The following is a 21,285-nucleotide window of genomic DNA, read 5'->3' on the forward strand; positions in this document are numbered from 1 at the left end:
CTTCTTTTGTACTATTGTTGTTTTTAATACTATTTATTATACTGTTGCAGTATTAATCCTGAATTTAAGAAGGCAGTACTTTTCAAAGTGTGTCCTGTAATTTCAGTTTTCCTGTAGTCTACAGCTTTGTGTGAAATATCTGGTGATGCACTTCAGCAGGAAATTCATGAATGCATTTTCACTGCGAAAAGACAAGTGAATAATGTTCTACATTAGCAGACAAAGAGAAATAGCTGGTGTCATATGTAAATTAAAAGATTTACTGTATAACCAGATACCAAAGCTGGACCACTGTTTTCATATAAAAAATACATATCGACAGGAAAACAAAAATGTTCTGAAGTGCTCATTTAGCACTTTTTTTTTAATGATGGGACTTGATTGTAAAATGATATTAATCCCAAGGGGCTTTTTTTGGTATAATTCAGTTAAACCTAATAAAAAATACAGGCAAAAGAAAAATGTCTTATGATTTTGTAAAGCCTAGTGCTTTGGGTATTTTTGAAAAAGAAAAATTGATTTCTTCATATTCTCAGGACCGTTTTGTTTTCAGGCTAAAAGCTATGGTTTCGTTTTTATTTCTAATGAAATATGTTCCCATAGGTGTTTAATGAACTGCCCCAGAACTGGGCAGTCAAAGCGGAAAGAGATACTTTAGCTAGAATTTTCTCAACGAGCAGTGTTATTTACATGGGAACTAACTGGTTTTCAAAACTCTGCCGTTCTTTGAGACATGTTCAACACATGCTGCAGGTATGTCTGTGTGTGCTTGGGCTGTTATGGAATTTGCAGTGATGTCTGTTGCAGAATTAAAGGAAAAAAGAAAATTCAGATGCTTCTGTGTCAGTTGCTGTCTTCCAGCTGTAGAGAGCAAACAGCAACACGCTGGGTTGTCAGTTGTGCACATCTTTCTTTCATGCCTGAAAGCACTGGAAATACCTTCAACAGACAGGAATCATGGGACTGAATCTGTCATATTTGGACCATATGTGTCTGTCTCCTGCTTTTTTACAATGTACAGTGGAGCACCGCTATGTCTCAGCACGTGATTCTTCTCCGGTGGGGTGTAACAATAAGTGCAAGACTGGAATAGTGGGTTAAAGGAAATAGAAAGAAAGTGGTGATGTTGAGTTGGCGAGGCGGAGGGAAAAGGTATTCCGCCTGCGTTGGAGGGCATTCGTGGGTAACTCCTGTCATTTTGGCTTAAAGCTGTTTAAGGCCATGGGGTATTGTAATGTGTGGGTGTGTGCTCTCATATTAGACTGTGTGTGGGAATGTATGGAGTTTTAAACTAAGGGAGCTTTAACAGCATAGCTGAACAAAGATGGTTTGGTTGATTAACCAGTTACAAATGTCCCGTAACACTTTGTGGTGGCCCACAGCTTGAGCGACGCGTCTCCTAAGTGGAAGCTGGGGTTCTCTCATTGTCATTCGTGTGATAATTATCTCGATGCTGGATTTACACACTGCAGGGGATGTGTTTCAGGGTGAAAGTTGAGCCCCATCAACCAGTGCGTTGACCCGACTCACTTAATTGACTGATTATAATACTGTTTTTCCCACACCGCTACAGAGATTGCTGGCCTAAGAGTTCATTTAGAAAAGATTGGTTAGGGGTTGCAAGTGGGCGGAGGAATGGAGTCGCTGAAAAGTGCTGCAGGATGATAACTTGCACACTGAGAAATGTTCTCGCTGCTCCCTCTGTAACGTGCAGCTGGAGCGGCGACTGAGCGTGTGCCACGTTGCAGCGGGCGCAGAGTCGAGCTTTCATTTGTAACGCTGACTATTTGTAACCCTGGCCACTTTGTCACACTTTTGTATCCTAAGAACTCGAGTCTCAAGATCTTTCTCCCTCTGGGTCTCTCCCCTGCTGTTTACCTTCCTCCTCTCTCTCTCTCTCTCTCTCTCTCTCTCTCTCTCAGGCATTCCACCCAGCAGCAGACCAATAGAGTCATCACCAGCACCAGTCAGCTCATCAAACAGCTCTCCGACATCATCAGCGGCTCCTCTCGGGTATCCCCGCCCTGTCTTTCTAAATCACTTCGATATCCTGAAGCTCTGTTCAAACGTTTGTATTGCCGTACCGTGAATACCCCCCCCCACCCGCCCCTTCGCGTATCCAAAGAACTGTTGAGCGGAAAACAAACAGTATACCGATATGTTAGCAATGTGACAGCATAAAAGCGATGTACAAACAGATATGGAAGGAAAAAAAATGGCTGAAAGCCAAACTTCATAATGCATTAATAAAAGTTTGCGGAGAAAAGAGGAGTTATTGTGTCAGTTACTGTCTTCGGGGTGCAGAAGGCGGCTACATACTGACTTGCCAGTTCTACACACAATCGTTTCATCCCTTGGAAGACAGGAAATGGGTACAATTTTGTTCAAGGGCTAGGAATTGTGGGAAATTTAGTGTCACATTTAGGTCGTGCATGTCGGTTCCTTGCTTTTCACATTTCACAATGCAGCACAGCTGCATCTCAACACACAGTGAGTTCTCTTCCCTAGTTTCATCTTCATGGAGAATGAATGTAAGGTAGGGAGGGATTGGTTCTAAAAGTGCTGCAGAGGTTTTTAAAAAGTAAAGCACGGGGACAGAAATGGTTCGACGTGCACTGGAGGGCACTGCTGGGGAATTCTTGTCATTTTGGTTCAAGGCTATAAGGGTACTGTAATGGACGGGTGGGACGAGGTCATGTCTCTTGAGACTCCTGGGAGCTCTGCTGAGAACTTTTCTGAGCGAGACCAAGGGCAGATTCCCTAACTGCAAGACATTGCCGATGATAGGACCTGTGCCAAGAAAACAGAGTCCGGCTTTTTTAAAACAGTTTTCCACATTTATTTGTCAATAGCATTTCCACGTCCGTCCGTCTTCATTTGTCGTCATTGATCTCTGTGGTTCCCACGCACTGCGGTTAGGTCCACTCCGGTACAGACCTTACTTGTGCCTACACTGGCCAAACTGTTTAGTTTCCACACATGTCCATCTTGCAGATATTTCTAGTAGCTGTTAGGTATGTGATCTCTAGCGAAAAAGCAAACAGTTAGTCTTTAACATTATCAGAAAAATAAAATTGTGGGGTTCGTTTCTAATGGCAAAGAAGATATCCTCCAACATACATTTTGCCTCCCTTGATACAAGGATCTCTTATGCCTCTCTATTCCATTTGGTCTTTGTGTGTTTGTTCTCAGCAGGATCGTCTCCGTCTGGCCCGACTGAAGAAGGATCTCTCCGAGTCGGTGCAGCGCTATGGCGACTTGCAAAAAGTAATGCCTGCCTCTGATATACACAATTTTACAGAACTCAGCCATTTCTAGGCTCTGGAATCTAATGAGACATATCGCAGTTTGTCAGCCTCTTTAGTCAACTCTCCAGAAATATTGGATTAGGGATAAAATAATTTGCATGGAAAAGTACTGGAAATCTGTGTTGTTCATTCAAAAGCAACACAAACCTGTGGGTTTCTGTTCCATGTTCTTTTTTTGACTGATGGCCATCCTTCTTTCTGCAGAAAATTGCAGACCGTTCCAGGGCTTTGCTACCTCCAGCACAGAAAGACAGGAAGCAGGTGAGAAAGGCTATATCCATTATTGATTTGGCGTGGTCTCATTTATCAGTTAACTCACAGAGGTATTTAAAAGAACCCCTGTTTCATACTGGTTGGCAGTGACCCTGCACCCCTGTGAAAATGTTGGAATGCCTGTCTTTTGGGCTGCAGTGTCCTTGTGACCCAGTGGCTCTTCCCATGAGCATGGGTCATAACCTGAATTTCTCAAGTAAAATAAGCAGTTCTTTAGAAGGGCGAAAGTGTCAGTAGCTTGTATGTAACGATATGAGCTAAAAAAAAATTATAAAAATGGAAACGTTTTGGAATTTTAGAAGAAAGTTGTAGGCTCAGTCTCCACAAAGAGAACTGGATTTGTACATTAAAGTTCCCAGCGTGCTTCAGCAAAGACACACGAGTGCCAGTTGATAAAAGGCTAACATGTAAAACTGCACTTAAAAAATCATAGGCTTTCGATAAAGTGCATTGGCTGAGCCAGCAGGTGGGTAATAATGATAATAATAGTCTTTTTCACACAGGTCAAGATAAATGGTATTGTCTATAGGTGTGAGTCTGAGTGGATGGTATGTATTTAAATTGTTCTTTGATGCTGTGCCCCAGGAGCGCGTAGAGAATGCAACACGATTTTGCATGCTCTGAGCTTCTCTCTGTGGGTATGTTTGCATTTATGGGGTCATTACCCCCTTCCCCTGCATCTCCTGAAGTAATGGTGGCTACAGTTAGAGAGAAATAACTGTGGGGTTAGGCGAGGTGTTGGTGATGTGCTCGACAATGTCAAAATCCAGTCGATGTAGCATGTTTTACAAAGGATCTTGAGTGTTAAGTCACAAGGAGACCACCCAAGAGAACTCCATTAGCATGTGATTCTCCAAATCAAGATGATCTCCTGTGGCACATTTAATACAGCTGTCAAATTCTCATACGTCGTCATATATCACTCCTTAAAGGACGAAGGACAAATCAATGGGGGAAAGACAACGCAATTTGCTGACAATGCAAAGCTGTCGTTTTCTCTTGCCATGTGACAAGCCAACCACATGTGTGTGTCTCATACAACGAAGAGTCCCGTACTTGAAAATAAATACTAAAGGGTGTCGTGGCATAGGTTCGAAATGCTCACTGGAAAATTTAGCCGTGAGCGATGTAGTCGGACTTAAATTTAGACCGGCGAGCGTTCCGATCGTCTCCTGGCAAATCCTGGAAAGTTGCGACTAATGGCAGGGGCGTAGGTGGGAATGCGATGCATATGTCCTGTGTCCTCCAGTACAGCGGTCCAGTGTTTTGTACCATGAACAGCAGGCTGGCCCGAGAATGCAGTATCAGCACAATGGAAAGCGACAGATGGTGATCAGTGGGTTTGCGTGTGCTTCGGCAGCACGGACACCGGCACGTAGGACCCCTGCCTTCCTGCCCCTCTCCTATCTCACACACAGCACGCGGTAAGAGACCTGAGCTGTTCTGAAACTCCTTCAAAAGGCTGCGACTGCCGCTGAACCGGAACCATATCGCAGGGATGCTAGTGTTAGGGGGCAGCCAGAAACGCAACTTCGTTCCACAGGAATTGAACAGCCCAAAGAAGCAACGTACACACACGCACACGGTGAAATCTCTTGTACGCTGTACTGAAAACTGTCTGGCCACTGAATGGAGACACACTTCCTACGAAAGGAGCTCAGGTAAACTAAACAGTTGAAAGAACAACCTGTTTCAACACAAGGAAAGAATGTCTTTTTCAGCCCACATCCCTTCGGATTGCACATCTGATAATAACATAGATAGTAGAACGGCGATGGGACGATACCGGCCTCTATTTCAGAAGGGAGTCGCAGGAGGATCAGAAAAGACCTGGAGACTAGTGGAGTGAGGACTCAGTGTTTCAGAACCAAATCCAGGTGTCTGGCAGAAGCAGATAAGAGCAGGCAAATGTACGGCAGTGAGACAAAGATGGGAATCTGAACTTAATCTCAGCTGATGTCTCATTTCAGTAGTTACCAAGACAACAACTGTGATGGTGAGGATGCTTGGGGAGTTTGTTGCTTGCTTTATGTGTGGAAACAGGAAATTCTAGTCCCACAGCAATGACACTCACATATCTGCATCACCATCACATGTCTTTTCCAGAGGTTGCTAATAACAAGTCACTTTAACTCCATTACTGATTCTAAAGTAAATTTCTTGTGCAGCAGCACTCTTTAGAGTTGGTTTTGGCACTTCTTACTTTTAATCAAGTGCATTTTTAAAGAATTAAACTTTTCTTGTACTCCCTTATGCTGCTGTCACCCTCTTCTTGTTACTTTCGAATTTATCACATTTAACATTTTAACATTCTGTAAAAATAAGAATCACTTTTTAAGTGAACCTTTACAGACATCCCTTCGGTATCAGCTGGCGTCTTTGGCGGATTTTGCATCGCCACCCATAGCTGTTAACCATCGTTTGTTTTGAAGTTGACAGCTTTGTTCAGAGTTAGTTGCATCTGTTTACCCATTTTTACAGCTGGGAACTAGAACAGTTCAAAGCAAACACTTGCTGCTCAAAGACCATACAACCATAGTGGGAGGGGGATTTAAACCAATATTACAAGCCATTACCACTAGATGTGACACCACTGACTGTCTCATGGCGATAGCCTACCGCAGATTTTTTAATGGAATATTGCACATGTGGCTAGCATAACATGCTGTATTCTGAGTGTGATAACGCCACAAGGCCCGACATTGCTCTGCAATTATATATAGTTTAGTGCTCACCTGTCGCAGTTCGGCATTGAAAATTCATCTCGGTGATGATTTTTATGCTGCCTTGATTGCGAATACAGTTTATTCAGACAAGGAATGTGAAATGAGGAAATAAGAAATTTAAATATACTTAATTTAACCATCTTTCTGCCATCTTCTGAGGGTTGTATTTTATAGGAGGTTTATCTGGTCTTGTTTTTGAACTGCATCATTTGGTGAGTCGCTCCTGTTTCATTATTTTAAGCATGAGGGCTGTGGTAACGGAGATGGAGGTCCATGTTCTTCATATGTTAATAGTAAGTAAAAGGTTTGAAAATAACTCTAAAAAATGTATACAGGATATAAAAATGAGTCATTTTATTTAAAAACATTCCAAGGCAGCGCAGAGCCAGTGTTTTTCAATAATTACATTTAAGTAGCAGACACTTTTCTCCAAAAGCGACTTTCAATGAACTCTGTAGTGTTATCAGCCCACACAACTTACTCACCAAGGTGACTTATACTGCTAGATACATTACTTACAATGGGTTGCTCATCCATACATCAGTGGAACACATTCTCTCTGTCACTCACACACTATGGGGAACCTGAACAGCATGTCTTCGGCCTGTGGGAGGAAACCAGAGCACCCGGAGGAAGCCCACGCACACACGGGGAGAACATGCAAACTCCACACAGACTGAATGGGGATTGAAACCATGACCTACTCGCTGGATGTTGGTAAAATTGTGTGAACTTATATGTGATTATTGTGTTAAGGTTGCACGTTACTTGAATACTCTTAACACAACTCTTTAATGTTAAATTAAAACTGACTAGCTTTTTTTTGCCCCCCCCCCATAGTCTTGTTTGTCCTTATGGCAGAAAGTCTGTTTTTTTTTTCCCCCATAATTGACAATGTTTAATTTTTTTAGCAGGAAATTTGTTTCAATATGCTTTCATTGCTTTTCTGCAGCAAATCGTTCTGATTTGTTTTGCTCTAGGGGAAAGCTGTGACTGGTATTGAAATCCACAAAAGACAGCTGTTTTTTTTTTTTTGAAAAGTAACCAAAATTACTTTACTCTTGACTGTCTATTATTATTGACTACCTAGCCACCTCTGATCCCTTCCTCACACTCTAAAACTCTCAAAACTTTACTCACTCTCTGCAAAAAATGTACTTGAATACCTGCATACCTTTATATATACCATATTTATCTCTTTGCGTTGCATTCATCTTTGACTACAGCACACATACTCTTTTTTTTATACAGCAGTCATTTGTATTTTCATTATATTCTTATCTGTGTCTAACCCGCACTCAAATTTCTGTGCATCACACTCCATTAACTGCTTTCTCACAGACTGATACACACTGGCTGCAGTAGAAGGCTGAGCCCTCTATTGACACACATGACATCATTAGTCAGCTTAGCGCTGATGGAGCGAGAACTTCTTCAGAATTTTTTACTGTGTCGCCTGTTAGTGTAATCACACTATTCAAATTATGTGGTCTTCAATGATGGGTGAACACAAGAATTGATGCTTATGTCATGGGCTTAATGTTCCTAACGAAATTATGAAGAATATTGTTTAAGTCATTGTAAAAGGATATTGACAGTCACTGAAATTTCATGTTCTTTTTTTTTTAATATTTAAACTTCTTTTACATAATTTCACTCAACTTGAACCTGAGATAATAATGAAATGAATAATGAATAATTGAAATAATGCTGTTCTGCTTTCCGACTGAGCTCAGGTGTTTTACTTCGGCGTAGAGTGTTTTCACCCTCCCTTTGAGTTCTGCTGATCGTCCGCCATGAAGGCTGAATCCTTGTGGCTTTTGTATAAAGCACATTTTCTTATAAAACTGTTTAGAAAACAGATTAGAGGTCACAAAGTTCTGGGTTGATTTTCTCATTTATTTACTTTTTCAGCCTTTAATGTTTGTTCTGATATGCAACTGAAAACCTGTTAACAAGCCTGATCAACACAACAAAATATATACACACAAACACACACATCTATGTATGTATGCGTGCATGTATACTGTATATATCTTTGGGTACGTATGTATTTCAAGAAAGGAGTTTGTCAACAGCACTCATATGAAGGAGGAGATGTTCACACATTAATGTTTGTTGTGCTAAAAGTGTTGTATCCTCAGCATCTTCTAAATAATTGCTCAGCGAAAGGAGGGCAGGAATCAGTGATCTGAAGACTTAAGAGCTCAGTCATACATATATTCAGGAGTTCACTTCCCCTAATGCTGATCTTCGTTCATTTAATCGCAGGAATCTGAGAACATTTTGTGTTAGCATAATCGCTGATCTTATCTCGGAAAGTTCACAAATGCAGTTAACGCGAAAGCAGAGCTTAATTATTGCAGATTTTTCCCGCTTTGCTGGTGATTTGCAAGTTAGCTTTTTTGACCCACACCTTCCAGCAGTTTTCAAAGATTGAAGTGGCACTCGCTTGACCTGATATGACAGAGTAACAGTTATCAACCCAAAACTCACTAGACCCCGCATGTAGCTTAAAAATTCCCTAACCAAACAAAAATGAACATAAATGCTTATAAACACATTTCTCCCATTTCTGTTTTGCTCTGATTAGATTTATGCTTCTAAACAGTAATTTCTTTGAAACATGTTCTGCAAAAGCAACTGAATCTTATCACAAACATAAAAAGCATTTTTTTTTCTTAGAATTTAAACTGGCTCCTGACTATAAATATATTTTAAACAAATAGCCGGTACATTAACCGACATTGTTTTAATGTCCTTATCATGATCAATATCAGTAGGACCTCCATCATCATAAATAATTGTTCACTAACAATTTTCGTAAATTGCTACATCTGGAAAAGTTTTGAGTGTCATTGATCGGCTTCATCTTGATCATCATCATCTTCACTAGTATAATATGTATGACGATACGCATGATGACCATCATGATCACATCCTGTCCAGTTTATGCAAGACACACTTTGATTTTCCCTGACAGTTCTGTGTCACTGTGCTTACTTTCAGCCCTGACTCAGACTGTGTTGCTGCATTTGAGGAGAACAGAGATGCTGTCCTGTTTGCTCCTGAGGGCCAAAAGGGCCCTTCCGGTGTGAATGGTGCACCTCCGTGTGGTCAACCGCAGCCTGGCTTTCACTGCACAAAAAAGGATCGGTGTTCGCGTTTAAGAATAGACATGGGCATCATGGGGACAAAGGCTGTGTGCACTTTTGTCTCTCTGGTACCACTATTAATGGCGGATCCCTCTCGAAGAGGTGATGATGCAGAAGTGGAATCCAAGCATAATGTAGTCACTCTCAAAAGGCAACATGCATAACTGGGGTCCAGAAAAGCATCAGCTGCCCACTGACATAAATATTCACACCCGCTGCCCAGAAACAAGCTCTGTTCACTTGGTCAGTTACGCTATTCTCAGGGTAGAGGACAGCAGAGAGATCAGACGGTTCATCTTATAACTGTGAAGAATAGTATAAGAGCTAAGAACAACTTCCTTATGATCCTCAAGCCTTGGCCTGAGAAGACAGAGTATTTTAATTCTGCGTAGATCTGTCTTTCATTCGCGAATGACATGTTCATGAAAAGGAGCCATATTGCCTTGGGGAGGACGGAAATTTCAGCCACAATCAGGGTGCGGTATTCCCGACATTTGCATTGGTCTTGGTGTATGACTTGAATTCTCAATTCAAATGAACAGGATAGTAGGCAGGAAGAAAGTACTGTAGGTACGGAGAGAAAGAACCAGGGAAGAGGGCAGGCACTGTGGGGGGTTGAGAAGTTTTTGAATGTGTCACAGTGCCTAAGAACATCGTGATGGGTCACGCGTTTTGTATGGAGCACAAGAGCTATAATTCATGTAACATTTTGGAGCTTCAGTGGCATCATGCAGCCATAATTACCAATATTATTAGATCAATGCGCTGCTCTCTGCATCAGACTCCCACAGTTAAGCGCAATTTCCTTGAAAAAAATTCTACCCTTTTCTGGACTCCTAAATTTGCAGGAAAATAAGTGTTGTGACTAAAGTCGGGGACAGCTGTGGACAAACCAATACGTCAAAAATAGAAATTTTCATAAACTAGAGTAGAAAATAGGACTTTATGCTGTTTTGTACAAACTAGTTACATATGCAATTTAATCTTTAACACTGGTGCCAAGTCCTTATAGTGACAAAATGATTTCAGTTTTTTTTTCCTTTTTCCATCTTTTATCAGGAAATAGGTCACACTTAATTAAGAAGATAATTGCTTTGTTTGTGATCAGTAAATCTGAACTGCAAACGCTTCAGATCTCATGTGGAAGACAACAATGTCATTAAGCTTACGAAAGTACCTGTTCAGCTAATTTTGCTAAAAATGCCAGATTCTAATTAGGTTGGAACAAACGCTTGCACACACTGGTGATCACCGCACATGAGTCGGGCACTGCTGCTGCAGCAGAATAAATTAAAAGTTGCTTAAGACGATACGGGAAAGAAAATCATTAAAACAAGGGAAGTGATATTTAATGGTAATTTTAAGCTTTGCAGACTGAGGAAGGTGTTTCCTACCTGGAAAGTTGTAGATGTAGATGCTCCTTTTTAGGGCTTTGCATGGAATCAGTTTGATTGCTTTTTATCCATCTCTGAAATTTTTTTGCAAATGTTAGTATATTGTTAGCATAAGCATATGTGACTTATGGTCATGCTCTGTTTCTCGAGCGTTGAAAATAAGTGTCAGGCATGTTTTGTTGGGCGGGATGGTTATGCCGCACGTAAGCTGGTGACTTCCCGTGCTTGGGCCATTAATTTAGATGTGGATTTGCATCTGGCTCCATTTGGGTGGATTTTGCACTTTCTCTCTGTGTGCAGGTGACCGGGTGCTCTGGTTTCCTCCCATAGTCATATTTCCTTCCAAAGACACATGTTTCAGCTGAATTTGTAACTCATAATTGGCCGTAGTTTGTGCAGGTAAAAAAGTGTGTATTATGGACTGGTGTCCCATCCAGTTTTTACCCTGCCTCTTAACTTATGCTTCTGGGATATGCTTCGGACCGGCATGATCCAATATTAGAAAAAGAGGTTATCGGGATGAACGAATTAATATTCTTTGTTACTGCCTAAAATTAATACATAAAAGCTTTAATTTGTTTAATAAAAGTACATACTTTGCTCTGAAAGGAATAAAAATAAATTTTCATACCAGATGTGTTAGGTAAAAATTGACAGGTGTGCACTTTCTAGTATAAACTGTACTGCAACTGAATTGAGCCCTGGCTCTTAACTACAGATAAAAACCCTCTTTTTCTTTTAGCTTTATACAGTGTTATGCAGTCTTAAGAGTTTCTCACACACACCCACCCACACAGTCTGAAACGCTTGTCCCATTTGGGGTCACAGGGAGCCAGAGCCTATCCCAGCAACACAGGGCGTAGGGCTGGAGGGGGGAAGAGACACATCCAAAACAGGACACCAGTCTGTCGCAAGGCACCCTGAGGGGGACTTCAACCCCAGACCCACCAGAGAGCAGGACCCGGTCCAACCCACTGCGCCACTGCACCCCCCCCCCCGTATTTTCAAAGCACAGATATTTAATAAAACTTTATATGTCAGAAGCAGCCAATAGCATAACCCTATGTACAGAGGCCTGTAAACTGAAGGATACAAAATCACTTTCCACAGAGGGTGTGATGTAGTTCTCATGAAAAGAGTATTTAACTTACATAGCTCTGGCCAAATATCCAGCTGTTTCACTTCTTAAATTTACAAATCATGTTGAATAAGTAATGACACAACCGTGTTTTCCACAGATAGGTTAATGACCAAAGATCCTTTCAAAAATAATCAATGTCTCTATTTGTAAGATTGAGGGAAAATCTGGTGTATCATCATGCACAGCTGGTCTTGGATTCTTTGGCTTGGAGTCTACTAAAGGCAACAGACGTCGCCAAATGGACCAGCTCTTGTGTATTTTGTGCTGCTGGATAAAATTTATTTAGCCTGTCTTATCTGACTGGTCAAGACTTCGCAGACAGCCTTGCTCCAGAATCTTCATTTGAAAACTCAAAAGTAACTTTAAAACTGACTTCACCTCACTGGACCCCCACCTATTGCAATCATTGCAAAAAATCTTTCAAAGAAAGCGCTGAACCAAAGGACAGAGGGCTTTGGTTTAAAAAGACTCTTGCTCACATTTCATTTCCCCTGGTCAAATCTGTGTCTGCAAACAGCAGCCCACCCATACAGAAGGTATGTAAGGGGGGTGGGGTGGCACTGACTGTCTACAGTCTACTGTCTGCGGTTAGTGGAAGTCCTGCTCATGGGAACAGGCCACAGTGGGTCACAACCACTTGACTGGCAGAGGTCAAACATCGAAGGATGGGGATCAAGGTGTGGCCACTGTCTGGGTGGGCGGGAAAAGCTATGGCCCTCAGCCACAACACGTGACACAGCTTTCAGAGAGTATATGTGACCATGAGAAGAGCTTGCTGTACATTCAAGTCTGCATTTGGCAAAAGAAAAATGACTCACAACCTCAGGGTTGCTGTTTGCCCCAGGTGTAGCTCTTTGGTAAATTCTTTTTGACCAGCTGATGTAAGGTGAATGATATATTTTTTTGATTTATTCTATCATATGTTTCTTCTTTGTATATCTGTGCAATCTGCATGTCTGTACGTCCATGACTGAGAACCTGTGCGTTTGTGTGTTTGAATGCAGGGCCCTCAGACATCATTTGTGGAACTGTGTGATGAGGAGCCTGTGTTCGGCAGGGAGAGCGCAGCGGATGGCAGCAGCCAAGCCTTCCTGTCGGAGATCAGTGAGGAGGACGTAGAGGCCCTCCGGCAGAGAGAAGAGGCACTGATGCAGATTGAGGTAGGCTTCACAATATCATACCCATACGACTGGCTCCTTGAAACCTACTGTAGATTATCCTTTGTATTGATAGTCCATCTAGAATGTCCCATCAGTATTCCCTCTATCTATCTATCTATCTATCTATCTATCTATCTATCTATCTATCTATCTATCTATTTTTTCAACATTAGGACCCATTTATTTAACCTCTCTTTTTATTTAATACAATAACCTGTCGAAACAGATAATTGCCTTGATGCCATAGCAACCCCTGACACATGTCATAAGTAAATTATAATGTTGTGTGTCATTCAGGCCTCAGCTACAGACTATATGAAAATATATTTCCTGAGGAGTTATGCCTGCACTGTATGCTATGCATGTTTTGCTGTCTAATTTATATAGGCTTTATCTTTCTGTGTTACAAAAATAATTTGAATCAAAAGCAAAGAAAAGAGCCAGATCAGTGTTGGTTTCAGGTAGCGTTATAGTAAAATAGGAAAATAGATTTCAGCTTCCCACTGTGCGTGTGTGTTCTTTCCCTTTACCAAACGAACAAGGCACACCAGGTTCTGTGGCTCCAGACTTTCATGGGAAAACAGGAATAACATAACATAACATAAGATGATGACTATATTTTGCATCCCACCAATCCATACAGTCATGACCATCCCATACTACCCCAACCTGTGCAACCCTACTTACATTGACATTTACATTTACACGTATTCATTTAGCAGACGCTTTTCTCCAAAGCAACGTACATCTCACAGAAAATGCAATGTGTGCATTACATTGGCAGAAGGAGAGACGTTGGTACGGACGCATGAGTCTTTGCTATTTTTAAGTTTTTATTCTTGGTAATGCATTATTTCATGATATACGTTGTAGTCTTTTGCTGTCGTTCACTGTAGACCACTGTTCAAGGCAGCACCAGGGCCCACAGCAGTTACTGCTGCCGCATTTGTTTGAAGAAGTAATCGTGTTGTCGGGAAGTAATAGGAGCTGCTGTATCTATTTGGCGTGATCATTTCTTGAAAGAACGCTAGGCTGTTCCTGCTGACACTCTCATCCCATCCCCTGTCTGAACAGACTGGCACAACATATGGCTGCAACCATCTATAGTTGTACAGATGTGGGAGTTAGTTCTTTAAGGAAGCAAGGGCATCCATCTTTCCTCCAAGGGATATACATCATATGCATAATTTCTATCCATAGTTCTTTGTTCTGAAGAAGAAAAAAACTCAATATCTGGTGCATCATCCTGACTTGACATCCTGCAAGTGGTCAACCAATTTACAGTTTCTAATTTAGTATGATGACTCACTGTGGTAACGATGGAAATGTACAAGTTTATTCTGTATGAAAGGAAGAAAAAAGTTCAACAACAGATGAAGAGAGAAGAAAGTCACTCCAGGCAGTTGAGTTTCTTTGCTTGTTGTCCCACCCCCCTTCAGTAAACTGCCTTTAAGAAGCCAAGGACCTTCTTCTCTATTTTAAACATCTTCAGCTGTACTGTGGGAGAGGTCGTGAAAGCCATTCCAACAAGAAGTCTTTCCTCACATCTATGAAATGAAGGCTGAAAGATTCCCAGGAACTTTTATTATTATTATTATTATTATTATTATTATTACTACTGAATATTTTTTATTTGAGTCAACATGCTTGAAGAAAAACTAATGTGTCACATTTTGGGTAGGTGGTGAGTTTAGGAGCTTGTTTATGGCAATGGGCAGGTGTCTCTTTCCTTTCATTCACCCAGGTGTCGATGTTGGCGGATACTGTTGCATTGGAGAAACAAAAAAGTCCAGGTTGTTCCAGGGGGCAACTTACAAGGTGAATTTGAAATTCAGCACCTTCTGTATTCAAGGACAGGGATGCTTTCAAAATAAATAGTGATGCTAACATCCTCGTATGTGGATGCCCTCCAAGACAAGGCTGTTTTTGTGATTTCCAGGCTACCCCCCGCCACACACACCCCTTTTAAGTAATTCAGGATCCTCTCGTGTCCTTGACCTCTGCTGGCCCAAATACCCCCCTGTTTCCTTACTGACTAACTGGGGATCTTAAGCTGCTGTACCTACAGGCCCATGTTCTGCAGGGGAGCCTTTTTTTTTACCTTCATGCCACATGCCTATGTACAGTTTTGTTCCTTTTCTTATTCAACTTCATGCTTATTTATCCACACATTTTTTTCTTTAGAAAAATGCAAAAAATTGTTTGTGACCAACAACATAAATATACAAGCCTGAAGTCAAAGAGTAGTTTGAAGGACACTTGACATGATGCAATGTTTTCATTATGGATCCTGTCAATTAGCTAGCTGTAACACGTAGCCTCATCAGTGTATTTAGTCTTAGGAAATTCACACTTTAAAAAATAACCGTTGAATTTAGATGCTGCAAGACTCTTCAAAAAAGAAAACACTGAAAAAATTGGATACATTGCATGCAAATAAACAGTGCTGTTTCCAGGCACAGTAAATGTGCAGCTAAAGACACCACAGTTAAGCTTTGATTAAGGCTTTGACAAAGGCTCAGTGTTGATGCTGAATATTTTTGTCCCAGGGTGTCTTGGTGTACTAGTGTAAATACTTATGCTTCTGTTTAAGTTTGCTTTGCCACATCTAAATATAGACAGTGGTGTGAAAAATCTGTTTTTCACACCCACTAACCAGACTTTTCAATGAAATAGATAAGGGTTAGGATTACAGAGTTCTTACATTTACATTTATTTATTTAGCAGACACTGTGTCACCCTGCCACCAAGTTCTTCCTGCTTGTCAAGCTGCCTGGCTACACTTTAGACAACATTCCTGCAACATGGGATAACTGTGATTTTGCATCCTCAGAATCTTTTTCATGGTCAACATGGGATGACCTGCAGAATAGCTGGGACAGTGTTTGATGGCACAAACCCATGACACAGTAACTGTGGCGATGTAGGGAATCCTGTTCTCGCACCCTCAGATCAGACTTTACAATATAATAATAATAATAAGAAGAAGAAGAAGAATGAAACAGTGCACTGTGCAAAACTGCCAAAAGTATAATTTGCCGTATATAAAAAATTTATGGCACGTAAAAGAGATTTTTTTTGTTTTGTTTTTTCAATAGCTGTGAATTTGAGACATAATGTTTGGAGTGCCACACAGAATTTCTTAAAAGGAGGACTTATCATACTTTGAAACGTGGTTAGTCCATTGACATCTCTCACTGAACCCACTTTCTGACAGCATTTGACAGGAGTTGAATGGAATGAATTCACTCTGTGTTCTAGTACACACCGTCTGTTCAGTGTGTCTGGGTGGGATGTATGCTTGACTTAAATCGTTTAAAGGCAGAACTGTAAAATGCAGTTCATGCTCAATGGTTTTGGTATGCATAAATCTACTTACATTTGTACTGTAGCATGCAAAGGTGCTGTCCCTCTGCCTGTGGGTGAGGTACTGGCAGGGTATAGCTGAAGGCCCAGGGGCAATCCCTTTACCAAACCCAACTGAGCGGGCAAGCATTCCCCCTTCCCCTGCTGATGTATAGCAGCCTCTGAGACCCGGCCAGGCTCTGCCCTCATTTGGCGGGCCCCACGTCCACTCCGCAGTACTCATGCGTACCCAGAGGGGTCCCGCATCCAAACCACTTAGTCGTCTCATCCTTGGGAAATGCAGAGATCTCCCAGGAGAAGCTACAGGGCATTGTGCATGTCATATATCACTGGCAAACTCAAAGCAAATGACAGAGAAGTTTAATGAGGACTGCAAGATAGAACTTACATATCTGCTTCGTCCTCAAGTGCATATGAATCAGACTTGATGAGTGTTTCCTGCGTTTCTTTGCTTAAGACATGGTGTTATCCAGGATGACTTGAATCTACAATTATGTTGTCCATTTATAGAAGTGGGTACTTTAATGATACAATGCAGGTACAACATATATTTTTAAGTGTGATCCCATCCGGGGTGTGCCCACTCCTGCCTTCTGCTTTATGCTTCTGACGTAGGATCCGCTGTGATCCTAATTTTGACAAGCAGTGAGTGAGTGAGTTCATCAGAGTACTGCATATGATTAGTGTAGTATATTAGAGAACTGAATGTAGCCGTGATGGTTGTGGTATGAGAGAGTAGCCCTAAAACGGAAGGACACAGAAATTTTTTAAAAATCTCTTCTTATTATTTTTTCACCAGTCTGATGGCTCCTGAGCTGCTTCGAGGTGCAGAAGCTTGTCGGTCTGTGGCTGGCAACTGTCAGAAGGGAATGATGAGAAATTTACACTGGAAAATTCATACACTTCCTCCTTCAGGCCCCTTTTTCCTTTTGTTTTCTAGAGAACTTTTTTTTTTTAGGGGAATAAGTGATTTCCACTTTGTCAGTTCAGAGAACCTGCCCTAGAGCTCTTGTTTGAAGTAGAACATCATGGGTATTGTGAATGGGTTATGCACATCGACTATAACAAGGAACCTAACCCGCTGATCCAGAAAAGGTACATCTCCTGGATAGACGAGTGTAACTCAGAGTTGTGAAGTGATGTGTTTTAGTGCTTTTGTACAATATTCTCCCAGACAGACACTAGGACACATATACTGTACTTTACTAATGTTATAAAGAAGGTGGGGATAAAAATTTGCACAGGAAGCTTCCAAAATGGACACTCAAAGACAAAAGCTCAGTTCTAATGGTGTCACCTGAAATGAAACTGAGAAAATGGACTTTGGGCATTTGCATAACGTCCTAAAACCGAATGTCCCCACATCCGACATCATCGGAAGAACACTCTGAGCAGCTCAAGAGCTAACGAAGCCTCTATCAGTCTCAGTTGGCACGAGCAGAGTGCACTGTCATCAACGGATGGAACTATTAATATGAGGAAACAGTGCGATTGGAGTGCATGGCAAATGGGTTAGATACTCTGCAAATTGCTAAGGGGCACCTTAAAAGCAGCACGGAGTGGTGCTCGAACCAGTTCCGCATATAAATAGCTCCTCAAGCTCAGTGGTGGGACTCTGCATTGTGTTAAATCACCCCAAATTTCAGAATAAAGTTTTAAAAAACAAATGAGACAGCAGGCGCCGCTCTGATATTTTGCCCTTTTTGCACTTTGCAAATAGGGTGAAATCATAGGACAGTAAGACAGCGGAACGGAAGAAGCGTTTGAATTGTTAGCAGCCTCAGCGATGAGGCTGGTGTCTTAAACAGAATGTGTTCTTTTTTTTTTTTTTCCTGAGGTTATTACACACAGTTTCATCTTGAAAACAGCATTTGGTGAATTTTCGTCGTTAATATTTCATTTATACCTTTTTGTTAAAACTAAACCCAGCCTTTCACAGTACATTTTCTTCACAGCAAATGTCCACCAACTGGGAGGTGACACTCATAATCATTGCACGTTACCCAAGATGATTTTTGGTTTTTGCTTTTCTGCTGAACCCCAGTGAATGCTGATTTTTGTTCCAGCTGAGAGCTTAATTAATAAGGTATGAGTTATACCTTTGAATGCACTGTATGATTCAAACCATATTCATCACAACACATTGTTGAGTGACTCAATATTCTTTTTGAGCAGCGTGCACAAATACGATGTCACTTTTTTTTGACATTTCTGAAACAGAAACGTAATTGTATAAAATACTCCTGAACTTGTGTATTTATCCTAAAGCAGGGTGCCAGAGCCTTCTTGGAAGCACTGGGCGCTACGGGTTCATCAGAAATGGGCCGCCAGTCTTTCGCAGAGTAACCACACACACATTCACACATTTTTGAAACTGCAGAATTACAAGTTCACTTGAAAAGTATTTCTGTGAACTCTGCGAAGAAGCTGGAAGAGCTATAGAAAACCCACTTGAACATGGGAGAAGAGAAAATTCACACAGATTGAATGGGAGTCAAATCTACGTCCAATCACACAACTTAAGCACCGTGAGACCCCTGTGCAGCCCATTGTGCCACAGTAGCCCTGAAAGTTGTTTGGATTGTAAAATACCTTAGTTGTTGATGGTGAAGTGATGAATTATGAAGTAACAAACAGCTGTGAGGTATTTTTCATTGAAATATTGGCCAGTGTGTTACTTATTTGAAAATTAGAGGGGGGGGGGGGGGACTTTTTTTAATCTTGCTTAATTTTGACATCGTTGTTTAGTAAAAGTAATGTAGAAAAGCATGTGAAATTAGTGAGAGAAGTCATGCACCCCTAGGTTTAGTTACATTTATTTTTTAGCAGACACTTTTCTCCAAAGCGACTTCCAATGAACTCTATGTAGTGTTATCAGCCCACACACCTTATTCACCGCGGTGACACACACTGCTAGATACACTACTTAGTCACTCATCCATGCATCAGTGGAACACACTCTCTGTCACTCACACACTATGGGAAAACCTGAACAGCGTGTCTTTGGACTGTGGGAGGAAACCAGAGCACCTGGAGGAAACCCACACAGACACGGGAGAACACGCAAACTCCACTGAGGCTGAGCAGGAATCAAACCCATGGCCTCTCATACCACCCAGGCACCGTGAGACAGCAGCGCTACTCGCTGTGCCACCATGTTTATGGAAGTTCTTTATTTTTGAGACTATGAACGATTCATTAGTCATCATTCAAGTTACAACATGCATATGTGGTAGAACCTGGAGCCAACAGAAAAACATATTACACTGTTACAGTCTTTCAAATGAACGTACACATTTTCCATTAAAACATTACCTTAGTCAATTTTAACATCCTTTACCAGAAGTGATGTGGTATAAAATACACACACCCACACACATTTTCGGAACCGCTCGTCCCATACGGGGTCGCGGGGAACCGGAGCCTACCCGGCAACTCAGGGCGTAATACCTTACAAAAAAATATCCCCTATCCTTATCTTTTTCTATATACATAAAAAATTTTTCTTTTTAAAAGGTATGTAATTTTTACGGGATTACCTCAGGGCAGATACCTTGATCAGGGGAATTTGAGTTCAGACGCAGCAGCCTTTAGCACTATGCTACCCGCTGCCCCAAAGAGAAAATTTAGGCTTTGAAATATTAAAAACAGTCAGGCATTGAATTATTGAATTATTAACTACAAATGAAGGGAATGGTAAAGAAATCAACACATTTGGAAATCAAGGGAGAACTGGTTTTGGAAGGGGGGTTAGTTGTGTCACATAGACCATCTCTCCAGTGATCTCAGTGCATTAGGCAACAATTCTGTAACTGTGGGGTCCATGAGCTCAGAAGCACTGACACGCTGGATGTGGAAGCCATCCAAATGTGACCTGCAGAAGGTAATGCTACACTGTATTGTGCAGCATTCCCTGTACTCAATTCAGCTTTTTTTCTGTGGTTAGAACAGGAGTGGTCCTGGACCTCAGCTCATACAGTTCAAGCTCAGCCACCCCCTGGCTTCTTGATTCTTGGTGCATTATTGCATCTCGCTCCCATCGCCCCAGAGCTGAGCCAGAGCGTATGGATCGACAGCCCCCAGGGAGCGGAGTGGCCTGCCGTGCTCCCTGAAAGGCGTTGCAGCTCCTGAGCAAATGTAGCGTGATAATCCAAAATAATTAGCTGCGGCTCTCCAGCAAGCAGCTAAAAAAAAAAAAAAAACTCTGCTAGTCCATTTTGAGCATAATGGACTTCAAAACAGATTATCAAGATCTGTCTAAATATAACCCCTCATCTCCCCTGATTTTCGCAGTTGCAGTTCGGGTCGAGATGCAGGCGAATTCCATTCTAGCTGTGGCAATTGCCTTTGGCAGAGAAAAATCCAGCTGCTCCTTGTGGATTAAATGTTTTTAAGTTTGTGTTTATATGTGCAGGTGAGGGTCTGTTTACAGTTTTGGGCGTGTGTGCATGTGGATGCCTATGTGGTCGTTCGTGTGCACGTGTATGTCTGTACTTCTGTGTGTGTGGGCATCAGCAAGAGTGTCGCGTTGCATTTAGGGACGTATGCGTGTGTTTGGGTTTGTGCGCACAGATGACAAGTGTGCATGAGTGCGTACGTCTTTGCGCGCGTGCACGTCCACGCTGACGTTGTACGTGCTGCTACCTGTCTCCTTTACCCTGTTCTTCATCAGCTTCTGGGTTTTTAGCATCAGCCCGTGTTACGCATAACAAAGTGGCCATGGGGACAGAAGAGACACACTTATTGACTGGCTGAGCCGGAG

The 21,285-nt window shown here is 41.7% G+C and overlaps 1 protein-coding gene across 3 annotated transcripts in view; it reads left to right on the forward strand.

The window, feature by feature from the left end:
• The window catches only part of tsnare1 (T-SNARE Domain Containing 1), a 148,488-nt gene that overhangs the window by 71,167 nt on the left and 56,036 nt on the right, over positions 1-21,285 (forward strand). For 2 of the 3 annotated variants that reach the window (XM_018756973.2, XM_018756975.1), the window contains exons 5-8: positions 1,923-2,013; positions 3,193-3,267; positions 3,513-3,569; positions 13,002-13,157. In XM_018756973.2, coding sequence (XP_018612489.1) covers positions 1,923-2,013; positions 3,193-3,267; positions 3,513-3,569; positions 13,002-13,157 — 379 coding nt within the window. The remainder of the gene's footprint in view (positions 1-1,922; positions 2,014-3,192; positions 3,268-3,512; positions 3,570-13,001; positions 13,158-21,285) is intronic. The other variant, XM_018756974.2, reaches the window with a different exon arrangement.

Source organism: Scleropages formosus, chromosome 8 (genome assembly GCF_900964775.1).
Source record: "Scleropages formosus chromosome 8, fSclFor1.1, whole genome shotgun sequence".
In the NCBI taxonomy this organism is placed as follows: domain Eukaryota; kingdom Metazoa; phylum Chordata; class Actinopteri; order Osteoglossiformes; family Osteoglossidae; genus Scleropages; species Scleropages formosus.